Genomic DNA, 14071 nt, shown 5'->3' with positions numbered 1-14071 from the left:
AACGACAAAGGCGAGCAGTAAGCACTTGCCTGAGTGCAGTCCACAAAACTCAGACATCTCCTGAAGGATAAACAGGAGACAAATCCGCTTAATAATCTACATTTCCAGAGAGAGAATTGCTGGAGGGCACAAACAGCCCAGAGCCTACCGGGAGGAAAAATAGAATTACTCTGAATGGTACACAGCTCTAAAAATATGAACGACTGGTCCGTCTTTGTTGTGTGTTGGAAAATAAAAACCACTTGGTTCTTTCCACGTCACCCGTTTCCCCCTGCCGAAAACAGAGCTCTCTGTGGTTTTACAGGGACAGCACACAAACTCCAACAGCGAAACTCTTAAAACACATGGACTTAGAAAAGGGGCCTATATTTATAACCCATATTTAATTGTAGAAAGAGAGAGAGACTATAGGGAGAAAAAACACAGAGCGCGAGAGAGAGAGAGAGAGAGCGAGAGAGAAAATCAGCGAGGGTGTAGATAATGAATGGAAAGAAAAAATTAGATTGAACGAGGGAGGGTGAATAATGAGTGAGAAAGGGAAAGAGGAGACTTTTTTTTTTAAAAGCCTCCCTCCATTCTGTCCTCCTTGTCTTGTGGTGCAGGGTTATTTTTAGCTACGATGGGGAGCAACACGGTGCTGTAAAGGCAATCATTTGTGCTGCGGCACAGTCATCGCTCACCGCAAAGGAAAGACACACACACACACACACACACACACACACACACACACACACACACACACACACACACACACACAGTTCAACAAGCATGTTTTTTAGGACTGGTATCACTATCAACACCTCTGGATTGAAGCCGGCAATATTGACATTCCTTCTTTAGGCAGCCTTGCAGATCTTCACATGAGCATGACATCCCGTTAAAAAAAAGCATGTACAGCTGCCAAGGCCCAAACTTTTCCTTCCCTAAAATGTGAATTTAGCTCAAAAGTAACCCCTTTCATGTCTTGTGGTGGTAAATATACTGTATTTTACACTTGGCGGGTTCACAAAAGGTCAAGTACCTAAGTGGTTCCCCATTTTTCACATGTGTGCACTGAAAACATTCTCCGATGGCAAAGCGTGCATGCATACCAGCCAAAGTGTGTCAGGTCAAACCAATCATGTTGGTTGGGGATTAGTTGAGCACTTGGAAAGACACACACACACACACACACACACACACACACACACACACACACACACACACACACACACACACACACACACACACACACACACACACACACACACACACACACACACACACACACACACACACACACAGTATTTCCCAGTTGACATTTACCAGGTCAAGGAGAAAAAACCCTACCATGGTTTGGCGTTTGAATCAATAGCTCCTCTTAAAGGAATTAAAACATATTCCATTACACATTGTAGCCAATAGCTTTTTCTTCTAGAATCAATGTTCATATGTCACCTGCTTTTCTATGGAGAATCATTTCACTTTTTATCTGCCTCTTTCTGCTTACAGTACAGTGTCATAAAGTAATCACATCATGTTTGTTCTAAATCCTGATTGTGAGCTTTGTGACCCCCCCATTGAAAGAAAATGGCTTTATGAACGACTAATTAGCTCATTGACGTTTGTTACTCTTTTTACAAGTGGTAAGAAGAGCCATCTCCAAGACAACTTACTCAAAATGTGTCTTCACTAGAATTAAAATAATGACTAATTACAGCTTTGAATGCATTGATATCTCCCCTCACTAGTATATGGGGAGTTACAAAATGCTATGCTAATTCAGCAAGTACTGTATATTTCCATATTGGATGCCTGGGGGCACAAACTTATCAAATAATGTAAGGGGTCTGCGATGGGGAAAAGCACACTGTGAATACTGCTGGGAAAAAGAAACGTGTGGAAAACACACAAAAAATTCTGCTTGTTAATATAGTATGACTCAGCCCTGCATTTCTATGCAGAGTATGGGATTATGGCAGCCAACCCTGTATATTCCTGGACAGAATATTTAAGTGATGGGAAGTATGTAGCCAGTGATTGGAAAGGCCTGGCATACTAAGGTATTATCATATCAGCTTAAAAGGCTTCAAAGCAGCACTTTTATACTTACTGTGGTGAAGGAGTTGAGACTAATTAGGCAGACAGAAAGAGGTATTCCTACAGTAGACTAACAGAAGACAGCCAACAGGCTTGGCTGCAACAGTGCTATGCAGATGATTTTTGCATAATATAGGAACCCTTTACATATGGCAAGGCAATTGTAAATGATGTCTGATAGCATTTATTATAAATAATGTGTATAAAGTATGTGAGGCGTCATTCATTGTAAGCTTTGCAGTGGAACTGGGTGATGTGGTAAAGTCACGACATTAGAAGAATATTTTACACCGACACAAAATGCAGGCAAAGTAACATACACAAACAGGGCTCCAGACTAACTTTTTTCACTAGGAGCACAGTGGCCCCCAACTGAAAATTTTAGGGGCGCAACCAGAACATTTAGGGGCACACACCGTAAATCAACATGCTAACCAAATATTCACATTTTTGTTTATTATTGTATTTGTATATTATTTAGTTTTATTTTCCTCATGACCGTTTTTAATTGCTCTTTAATGTTTCATGTAAAGCACTTTGAATTGCCTTGTTGCTGAAAGGTGCTGTAGAAATAAAGTTGCCTTGCCTTAGAACCTCAGCCTGTCAGTCAGTCACCAGGGCATAGAAACCACTGTTGTGCCTGTTGCTCGTCTCCGAGGAAGTGTAACATCAACAGCACCGCGACCGCTTTCGGCTCGCCATTAATATCATATTAATCAACAGCAAATGCTGTCCGCGTGAAGTTAGGAAAAACTGTAACCACACTTGCAACCACTTTATCGGCATTTCCATGACTCACTGTGACTTCAACAAAACTGCACAGCCGACGTAGTTTGCGTCGTCTGCAGCTCTGCGTGTGTGCGAGTGTGTGCGTTTGTGTCGGAGCACCGCTCTCTGTCAATTTTCAGAGAGGACAGATAAGCTTGCGCTTATGCACTCTCAGGTAAATTTCAACGTTTAACGTGTAAAAAAAGGGGGTAAATTTACTGGTTGCACATGTGCGACTGGATGTAAAATTCAGTCGCACACTCTCAAATTTTGGTCGCAGTCTGGAGCACTGCACAAATATTAAAAAGGCATGACACCAAGCTATCGTAAACCAAGAACATTAGATAGGCATATCATCACGACACACTTCCAAGACAATAAACAATAATTATTGCCCAGCCATGCCTCCCAGTGCTACATCTACTGGACCATTTCATCTCCCGAGACACAAAGTTTGTTCCTGCTACGTTCCCGGTGACCAGGAGTAAAGTGGCTTAACAAGACGTCAGAAAACGATCACCTGCTTGGATTGTTGCCTGCTGACTAGGTACTGTATCGATTAACATTTTAATAAGAATAATGTTAAGTGTTTCTTGTGTCACATTATTTGGAGGGTTTTAATATGGAGAGGTTTATTCTTACCGGTGATGAGCTCTCGAACCTCCATGTCATTGGTCTTCCTCAGCAGGCGCACGAGGGCCGGGATGCCGTCACAGTTCTTGATGGCCACCTTGTTGTCGTTGTCCTTGCCGTAGGAGATGTTGCGCAGGGCGCCGCAAGCCTTGCGGTGGACTTCGGATTTGGGGTGGTCCAGAAGCCCCACCAGAACAGGAATGCCCTTCAGCTGACGCACATCCTTCTTAATCTTGTCATTTTCGTAGCACAGGTGCTGCAGGTAGGCGGCGGCGTTGGACTTGACCGGGTCAATGGGGTGGCCCAGCATGGCGATCACCTCGGGGAGGTCTGGGTCACGCCAGCGCGGGTCTTTGCGGATGCTGTCGATGGACGGCGAGCGCCGGCCGCCCATGCGGTCCAGACTGGCCATGCTCCCCCTCTCGGGCTGGGCCAGCGGCGCTGAATACATGCCATGGATGTAGGGGTGGCGCTCATCGATCAGCTCTGCCTCGATGGCTTCGTCTGGGTACCCTCTGGAAGACGAGAGGAGAGAGGACGGTGAGGACAAGGGGAGATGGACGAGGTAAATGGAGGGTGACTCAGACAGATTTGTCTCAGAAAAGAATTAGGCAGCCGGGGGAAAGACTTTGAGAGAAGCCAACTGAGGTGAGAGCAGTTGACTAATGAGGGGGGGGAGAGAAAGCAGAGGACAGGGTGAGAGAGAGGTGAGAAGATGTGGGTGATGGAGGATAGAAGGGAAGGAGTGCAGGACAGAGAGGGAAGGTGATGTCTGCTTCGGATCTGTTATTAACAGGTCAGTCAGAGGGATTGGGGTGGTAATTCCAATGCAATAAGAGTGATACGCTAAGCAACATTCCGCTTATTATTCCTCCCTGTCAGGTGGTAGCACCAAACAAGTCAGTCATCAGCAAACATAAAGTCTTAGAGAGAGTGATTGAGAGACAGGAAAAGATTGCGCAAAGAAAAAACAGGCAGTTCACAAAGAAACAGAGACAAAGGCAACACCAAAGGAAAGGCTTGTGAAGTATTTTTATTTTTTTTTAGGAAGCCACCATATAGAGGAGAGAAGGGATTTGATGTCTTTTCCCCCCAGGGACAGAGGAAAGAGCTGTACTGTCCCCCCAGGGAGGACTATGAGCCCCTGCGATAGCCCCAGGGCTCCCTCTGCTCACAGCGGCGAACACTAGCATGCAGTTGCTAAAATGTTAATGACTCGTCTCTCTGGGACTTCTCTGCTAGCATTAGCCTCATTAGCATCACTACTGTTAGTGCATGGAGCTCTCATTTTTGATGACGGAAATAAGTTTGGTCCTCTGGGGTAGGAAGGGGGTAGATCAATGATCTACACTCTGCTCTCTTTATTTCGAAGGCATTCTCATCAATTCTCTATGGGAACATGGCTGAAAATATAGTCACTCAATTCCAATGACAGATCATTTGTTGCTACTTGGAACAGTGCAGGCGCCTTATTTAACTTAAAGGCACTTTTATCATAGCAACGATTTTTCACTTGTTGGGCCAACTCCGAGGATAGAGTCAAGGGAGTAACATGTTACCCAAGACAAGTTGCTAAAAGATTTTTTTAAACTTGTTCCGCAAAAAATCTTTTTGATCACGTACCACTGAGTTCTCCAAAACGGATGGTAGAATGTTTGGTTGGGAAAAGTTATGACGTGTGGAGAGGAATTTAATTAGGGTTGTGTACTTATGCACAGCCTTTATCATCCCCCCCACGCCCCACAGCTTGAGACTTGTTTATCCTTATTACATAATCCAGCTGGTCTCCTCTCACCATCTTTGATGTATGGTGGTTGGTGGTGCAAAAAAAAAAAAAAAAATGGTGGCCAACGCCGGTGGTTGGCAGGGAATTCCAGACTGAGTTTTAATTTTAATGAGCTTTATGTTAATTATGTGTTTTTACAGTTCTTCCCAGGCATGCTGGGAAAGGATGGGGAGGCTCTGCATGCCATCTCGCCTCGACTCTGGTGTATTCCTCTGTTGATTATTCTTTTACACAAACCTCGCAACAACATATTGGCTTTTATGGCACGACTTTGTGCATTTTACTGCCAGGGAAATCGATACTAAATGAACTGGGAGAAAAACTCCTGGCCGAGCAATGTAATGAGATACTAAATCCCCTATTCAGATGGATGGAAAGAGGATTAATAGAGATGGAGTGAGGCACCACCGCAGTTGAATACGGCCCTGTGTGCAAATGCTGCGAGTTAACCAAGTTCAAAGACCCACGGTGCTGAATGGCAAACTTTCTGATTTATCATCACTGTTTATTGTTCTTTCAAAAAGTAGTTTTTTTCCAGCTCTGTGGAACATTTTTGAGAGCCACAAACCTCTAAAGGCAGCCTGTAACCACAGGATGGAAGGAGTGGCCAATCAAGCCTGATTACAGCACATCATCATATGGAGGACGACTTCAGCTCTGAGGTTTGGCGACAACACTGAGCTGCATGACTGCAGTGCGTGGAAAACGGGGGGAAATTTGCGTATGAGTATGTGTGCACGTGCTGGTGGTTACTAAATGCTTCCTTGAGATATGAACACACACTGCCACACTCGGAGGCCATCAACCAGCTTTCGATTGCTGTGGGATATTGGACATGACAAGGAGGTCAGAATATTCATCACCGTTTGCATAGAGCTGCATACATAACCACCATATCTGTCATGCACAGTATCTCTCTCTCTCTCTCTTTGACTTTTTCTTTCATTATCTGTCACACTATGTTTCTTGCACACTTTCTGTCGCTCTCTCTCACACACACACACACACACACACACAGACGAGATGTACAGTTGTGCAGATCGTGGCTCGTTTAGATCTGGGCTGATGCGGCGGGGCTTTTGGCTAAAGCAGGCGTCGTGAGGCTGAGTGATGGGAATGTCAGGATTTGCATTTAAATTGGCGCCATTGTGTGTATAGGGAGGGGTGTATTCACGGGATGCGAAAGGGCTCTCCGCAGCCAGACGCGATGCTCCGAGCATTATTACAGCAGATCACTTTCCTCATGTTAATGGAGCTGCTAAATGTCCGGGCTATTTCTGTGTATCTGTGCGTTCATCTAGGGTTGCGTGTGTGTGTGTGTGTGTGTGCTTGTTTTGTTCTGAGACACAAAGAATAGAAGAAAAAGATGAGCAGATACAGTAGATACGAGATGTATGCACGTCGGCAAACTCTATTCGCTCGTCTATTCGTCTGGACTTTGTCACATCCTCGCTATTCTTCCTTCCCTTCATCTCCCGTCAATTACTTTCATCATGCTTCAATCGCGGCGGAGGCTGACCCTCTACTTCGGCAGGCCCGTGAAAGGAGATCAGCTCAAAAGGATTCGACACTCGCAAGAAGATGTTTGCATCTCATATGTACACATTACATCTCTGCAGCGATTATGAGCTTTTCACTGACTGCTCCTGCCAAGCAGATTGCTCATTTTAAATTATGGGCAATAATTGTTTTATGATGCACAAGAGTCTTCGCGGGACAGAGACGAAAGAAGAGAATAAAAACAGCAAAGCTGGAGTGTTTATGTCTTGCCACTTTCTAATTTCGCAGGCTGTTTTGATGGCATTATCCACTGCTTGTTTTCATTCAATTAAATGAGAGTGACATGGCGTAGAAGTTTCTTTTATAATTTATGGGATGCTTCTGAGAAACCTCAAACATGACAGACGGGAAGTATAATAATCAACGGAGTATCTGGCTCTCAGTGAAAGTCTCGAAAAATCAAGTAAGGGGGTGGGGGGGAATCACTTCTACGAGCCGTTCCCTACAGACACCACTGGATTAGAAAGACACCCCCCCCAGTCTCAATTAGGGGATAAGTGAAACGTGTGTGTCTACTGTACATCTGTCTGTGTGTGTGTGTGTGTGTGTGTGTGTGTTTGTGTGTGTGTGTGTGTGTGCGTGGAGACCCTTGGTTTCAGGTAGGCAGGTGCAGCAGAGCGGGTCCCCGAAGGAGAGATGAGCCATTAGAGATTGGCTTAAAGACGCCCCTGTAGTAGCAGAGTTCAAAAGCAGCTATTAATCACGCTGGCATGAGGACAAACATACTGTCTCTCACACACACCCACACACACCTACACCCACACCCAATAATATAAAGGTGCATGAACACACACACTGTCACACACACAATAACACACAGGGTTGGGATGGGAGAAAAGGGAGTAAGATGCATTCAGATGTAGACAGTGGAGGGGGGGGGCTCATTATCTGCAAAGCCTGAGCGGGGATAAAGGGTGAAAAGATGCCCTGCCCTCCCTACATTCTACATTCTCTACAACTACATGCTTGCTGCCTATGAGCAAGGCACTAATAAAAAGGTAAATAATAATCTGTTTTGATGTAACACTTAAAGTGATTTTGTACAGAAGAAAAATGACCACCGACCAAAAAGCAGACCAAAACTAAAAAAACAGACCGACCAAAGACAAAGAAACAAAACTAGACATGTAGATAAAACGCCAAGTTTCAAATTAAACAGAAAGGCAGAGCAGTCTACATCATATTAGTCTCGCTCTGCCGGACCCTCCTCCAAAGCGGGCTGAAGCAGAGTCTGGCTACTCCACAGAGCATTCGGGGATGGGAGGAAAACGTGCTCTGGTTTGATGGCATTTTTTTTAAACCAATCAGAATCGTCATGGGCAGTGCTTAACTCCGCACAGAGCCGCTGCAAAATAGTCGTGCGAGAGAAAACTCTGATTGGACAGATAGTCTAGCTAGCTGTCTGGATTTACCCTGCAGAGATCACATGCATCCGGCTGAATTTCCTGCAGCACCGGAGCAATCCTGTAAGTGGAACATGAAGGATATAGACTAACATCATATAAACAGGTCTTACATTACAATTTAACTATTTCTGAAAAAAACAAATATCCGCCTTGAGTCAAAATTAGGCCTGGGCGATATGGAGAAAATGAAATATCACGATATTTTGGACCAAATACCTCGATTTCGACACCGCAACGATATTGTAGGGTTGACTATTGGTGCTTTCACAATGAGATTTTTGATAAATAATAATAAGTAATGTGGATATAATGACTAAGTGGGTAGTCTGGTAAGTTCAGAAAATGACATCACTTTACTGTAATGCAGCCTTTAAAACCAGGAAAAGACACCACTTATGCCATATTACGATATCCAAAATCTAAGACTTATCTAATCTCATGTCACGATATCGATATATAGCCCAGCTCTAGTCAAAATGTTGTTTTATTCAATCCAATTCTGCCATCTTTCAAAAGCTTTTTAACTACATATATCACAGTCAGCACTTCAAAACATAACCTAAATGTTGGACTGGTAACACAGCTAATGACACTGCAGGACCCTGAAACGTCTTACCACTCACGTACAGTATGTGCTCCGATTATTTTCACTTGACTATTACAGACAGGCGATGAAAGAAAAACCTGAGTAAATGAGTGGAGATGCATAATAAATGATTCCATATAGGTGTACTGCATATTAAGATCCTGTCACGCCCTGCAGCGTGTATACACTTCTAACAGGGTGGAAGAGGCTTCAGTCATAAAGACATTTGCATTTAGATCGATAACAAAGACATCAGTAAATATGTTCAGAAATTGTGACGAAAAGATATTCCCTCATTTGGTGGAGAACCGTGAGTACCATGTTCCAAAAAGCATATGACCCGCACCCTTTCCATACTGATGAAACCATGCAGTGACCCATCGTGGCGTGTATGGAATCCTCTGCATTAGAGCTATACATTAGAGCTATATTAACACTGAGATCCGAGAGTGAGGAACGCTCACACGTCCAAAGAACTCCATCACTGGTGAAAAGATACATCTCCGTTCTCAACACGTGATGGACTCCGCGGCGGTGACAAAATGAGTGCTTGGCGCCGATGCAGGAAGCTGTTTTAGTGCTAAATGTCTTCATTTTTGTCAGAGCGTAATTGAGGGCTTGCAATGCAACGATAAGCTGTAATTAAACCACTTTAATTCCCAGATTCATTACAGCACTTTGGAGTCGCCGCTCCCTTCTTTGGGAGAATACTAATCGTGAGTGCACAGGAGAGCCTGGGCATTCTGGGAGGGCTGATTGTAACCATTCCTCGGAGAGAGGGGAACAAAAAAAAACGTATACTAATGTTTTGATGTCAGCTGATTTGAGTGCAGGCGAGATGGAGGAGAGAAGACAGAAGGAAATATTTTGCATTTATTTTACGCTGCAATTAGCCAGGCAGCTGTCAGAGTGGCTTCAAACATGTGTGTTTGTGTTAGGGCATTCATGTTAGCGGCTGTGCGTGTGTACATGTCTGTGTGTGTGTGTGTGTGTGTGTGTGTGTGTGTGTGTGTGTGTGTGTGTGTGTGTGTGTGTGTGTGTGTGTGTGTAAAGGGTGTATGTGGCTGTTAGGGCTGTGTTGTGACACATGTAAGGCAGGCTACAAATTGCCTGTCACAGCAAGCGCCTCTCACTAGGCGGATGGGGGAGTGACTCATTTTCTGAAGATGTGGATTTTTATTTAGTGTGTGTGTGTGTGTGTGTGTGTGTGATAGAGAAAGAGAGATACTGTGTGTGTGTGTGTGTGTGTGTGTGTGTGTGTGTGTGTGTGTGTGTGTGTGTGTGTGTGTGTGTGTCAGAGCTTTTCTACACATGCACATCAATCCAGAGACCTTTAAACCTAGCTAGCTGTGAATGCATGTGTGTACATAACCTCATTAAGAGGGGTCAAAACGCAAAACTCACACGTTGACAACAAGCAGGCAAACCTGGGTTTAGCGTCACCTTTGATCATGACAACAACAACAACAACACACAGACAGAAATACACAATCTTTCCTGTCTGCCTATCGACTCCCTTAGCTCTATTCCTTTAGATCTGGCTTTAGGCCCAAACACGTTGCCCTCCGATTGGAAGAAAAGTGCAGAGGACTTAAAAAAAAAAATCCATCTGCTCCAGATCACTGCTCGAAAAAAAAGAGTCACTAAGTCGTCAAACCCATTTGTTCCGGGCCTCCCTTTGGGCAGCAATGAAATGATTGGAAACTATTAGGAGACAAGAGTCCATTTTGGGATCTTATTGTTGGAGGCTAACATGCTTTTTTTTCTGCCGGCTGGAGCCAGGGGTTATACTCCTCTCGACAAAGGTTGCGCAAAAAAGGCTTTGAGAGATGACTGACTCAAGGCTCCCTTCCTCTCCCTCCATCCCCTCCATCCCCTCTTCCTTCCCTCCTCACGTCTCAAATCATTCCCGCCTCTTTACCACTGACACAAACACTTGTTCGCTATCCATTTCCAGCAAAATAGCAATAAAAGACTTGTTTCTCCTCGCTTCCTTTCTCAAGCAAGTTGCTCAAGGAGACGAGACATCTGTCTACTTGCACACAGCGTAATGTAGTCTTTTTTATGGCGAGAGCGAGACAAGCATTCTTTATTCTCTCACATCTTAACAGGATGATTTCCTCTCATAACAAAGCAAAGCCTGCACTCATGCATATGAACAACAACTCACTGCCCAACGTAAAAAGAATGACATGTATACAGTACGAACTTGCACGCCTACACAAAAACCATTATCTCCTGCAAGTAGGCTGAATCCTTTAACACAATCTGTCAGGCTTTTAAGCATCAACACCTTGTGCTGATGTATTAAAACCACCGTTACGCAGATGTATCTGTGTAATATCTTTTGTAATATTATCTCTACTTTTTTAAGTTTTTTGCATTTATCCTCACCTGACTCGGGGCACATCACGAAGAGGTTCCCGGTGGGTGCGACCCCGGTTGGCCCCCTGCAGGGTGCGGCGGTTTGCGGTGGAGTAGTCGGGCTCCAGCTCGTACGGCTCCTCCTCTTCAGGGCCCAAGCTGCGGCGATCATCCTCCAGGCCATATGGCTCGGGCTGGAAGCGCTCGGGCTGCGAGCGGTTCAGATCCACAGTGCTGTTACCCATAGGCACCTGGGGCTGGGCCACATGGCCGTAGTCATCCTTACGAATAGGCAGCGTGTAGCTGTTCTCCGGCCGGTAGCTGTTGGGCAGGTAGGGGTAGCGCGGTGGCCGGAAGTTGACGCCACGTGACAGGCTGCCGTAGTTGTCCGTCAAATCGGCGTAGCCATCGTGCAGGCCGTAGTGGCGGACGTACTGGCTCTCGGGGGTCTCGCCGTATGAATCGTTGTAGGAGTTGTTGTAGGAGCGCGTCAGGGTGGAGGTTGCTTGAGGCGTGATGAAGCCTCCATTCTTCATGTAGCGCCGGTCAATGGAGTCGGTGTAGTTGCCTAGTGGAGACGAGCCCTCGGGCAGGGGCAAGCCATCGGGGCCCAGGGGCACCTGGCGCACTGTCCGCGTGGTCACCGTCTTCACCATCTTAGTCACCTGTAGAGGGGAACAGATACACCTGTCAGACAGCGTGGCATCACAGGACAGAAGGATATTAAAGCAAGCCTATGTTTGGATCCAAAGCGACGTGGACATATCGTCTTCAGGCTGCACATACACAGAAAACCATGCTGTCCACTAAACGGAGATATTTGTCTGATCAGGACACTGTGTTAGAATGGCACACAGTGAAAGAGGCAGACAAATAAACTGGATTAATGGGAAAAATGAATGATAACTTTGGTGTCAGTTCTTGGTGTCAAATTTAAAGCTAGATTAAAGCTTGCATTTTAAACCTAACGCAGAGGAAAACCTGTCAATTTGTGTTAATTCAATCAAAGTTAGTTGTGCTCCATTTTTCAACCCTGCGAGTATTGTGGTGCATTCAATTTTCATCAAATTATGTTTCATAAGATGATGGGTTCTTGAAGAGTCACACAGAGATGTTTTTAATGCTGAAGTTGGTTGCAAATAATTTCCTTATCATTCAATCCAAAATTAGATTCTACAAAAACATATAGTGGCAGAAATACTGCATATACACAGGAGCTGTCTTGGTACACCGAGTCCCCTGGATTGTGCAGAATCAGAGCCATCTTGAAGCGCTACAGCTCCACTGGACCTTGAATCCTTTATGTCCCCAAGGAAACAGGGCAGCATCACACTCTGTAGCCGGAGGACTGTGACAACCAGACCTGCATGTATTCATCTCTCACGCTCACTTCATCCTATAGCTAAATAAGTCTACTTCCTGTGCTGTCTCTGAGGCTGTCTGACTGGAGAATTACAGACAGCTACCCCCTTCCCTGGGCTCTCTGCCCATACAGAAACCAATTTGCTGCCCATGGAATTCTGCTGTGGCCAATAATTGGCTATTTTGTCCACGGCGATAAATTCATCTTCAGAATTAATGAGGTTGATGAAAATGAATAGTCATCTGCAGGGATGCAGTTCTGATGCAATTTGTGTTGTGCCTGACAAGGTGTCGCAGAGACGTTCGTTCCCACTTGAGGAGCGCAGACGGCCGTTGTGATTTTTCGGGGAAAGGAAGAAAAAAAAAAAAATAAATAAATCTGCTCCGCTCATTCCCACATCTGATAGGTTTAATTTTCGACAACAGCCCTCTTAATTGTAATACGCTTTCTTTATTTTCCCATCAATGCCATAATTTAGATTTTAATCAGGGGCGAGCAAAGGCATGTTAACAATATTAAGAAACCACAACAAAGTATCAACCCTCGCAACACAGTAGCAAAAAGCACAAACAACATATCTGTTGTTCAACATGGCGGAGACAAATAGAAATCTTCACTGGGCTCCGTTTGATTACACCCTGACTGTGAGCTACACAACAAAGCCTATTTCAGGAACGCCAAGGTTCATCTCCACGTTCACAGTAATTACTGAGTAATGTACATTGGTGGCCATTCCTCCTCGGCTTTGCGCTAGTTACAAATAAAGAGCTCATTTGCTTGTTTCACATTAGCTTAAGCATATGTATGACCTAGGAATAACAACCTCACTTTCATCCTCCTGGATTCATGGTGGTAAGAACCCAAACTAGGCTGTTTTGGTGTTCAGATCATGGGTCCAAATGCTAACTCTGGGCCTCAAGGGGACTGCAGGGGCCAGGGCTGAATGTCATACCCTGCATGGAGCGATTACGTCGGCATAATAAATGTCATTTATTGCATAACATTAATTTGTTAATATGCTTTATTGACTTTCCTAAGAGACATAGATTCACAAGGGAACCTAAGCGTTCCAGATGGAAAATAATGTCAAAATGATTTTATTCGTATCTGATCATTTTATCACCTTTTATTTATCATTATATTTTATTCTATTCTATTCTGGCTGTCTGAGCTGAGAGGAGAGCACGGTGACTGCTACAGTACAGCTGCCCAGCCTTGACATGCCCAGCTGCCTTGTACCAAAACAGCTTTTTAGGCGATTTGCGATGGCTGCAACGAGAGCCATTGCACAGTCTTTAAACACTCTTTGATGTACGCTCAAGTTCACAAGGCGTTAAACTGGTGCGCACGGAGAAACGAAGCGAGGGGCCTGCGTTTCAAATGAAATGAAATATGCGAAGCAGGGTAAACAGGGCTAAAAGAGAATTGCTAAAATGGAGGAGAGTGCGAGTAAATGTGAACATGTGCACATGTAGATATACGTGTGTGTGTGTGTGTGTGTGTGTGTGTGGAACGTCTTGGCCATA

General features: G+C 44.7%; 1 protein-coding gene across 13 annotated transcripts in view; it reads right to left on the bottom strand.

Moving 5' to 3' along the window:
* The window catches only part of arvcfb (ARVCF delta catenin family member b), a 293798-nt gene that overhangs the window by 85984 nt on the left and 193743 nt on the right, over positions 1-14071 (bottom strand). For all 13 annotated transcript variants that reach the window (XM_039802588.1, XM_039802587.1, XM_039802595.1 and 10 more), the window contains 2 exons: positions 11213-11847; positions 3490-3995 (listed from right to left, as the gene is read on the bottom strand). In XM_039802588.1, coding sequence (XP_039658522.1) covers positions 3490-3995; positions 11213-11847 — 1141 coding nt within the window. The remainder of the gene's footprint in view (positions 1-3489; positions 3996-11212; positions 11848-14071) is intronic.

Source organism: Perca fluviatilis, chromosome 6, assembly GCF_010015445.1.
Source record: "Perca fluviatilis chromosome 6, GENO_Pfluv_1.0, whole genome shotgun sequence".
In the NCBI taxonomy this organism is placed as follows: domain Eukaryota; kingdom Metazoa; phylum Chordata; class Actinopteri; order Perciformes; family Percidae; genus Perca; species Perca fluviatilis.
The sequence above is the reverse complement of the archived record's forward strand: the minus strand, read 5'-3'. Positions and strand labels throughout refer to the sequence as shown.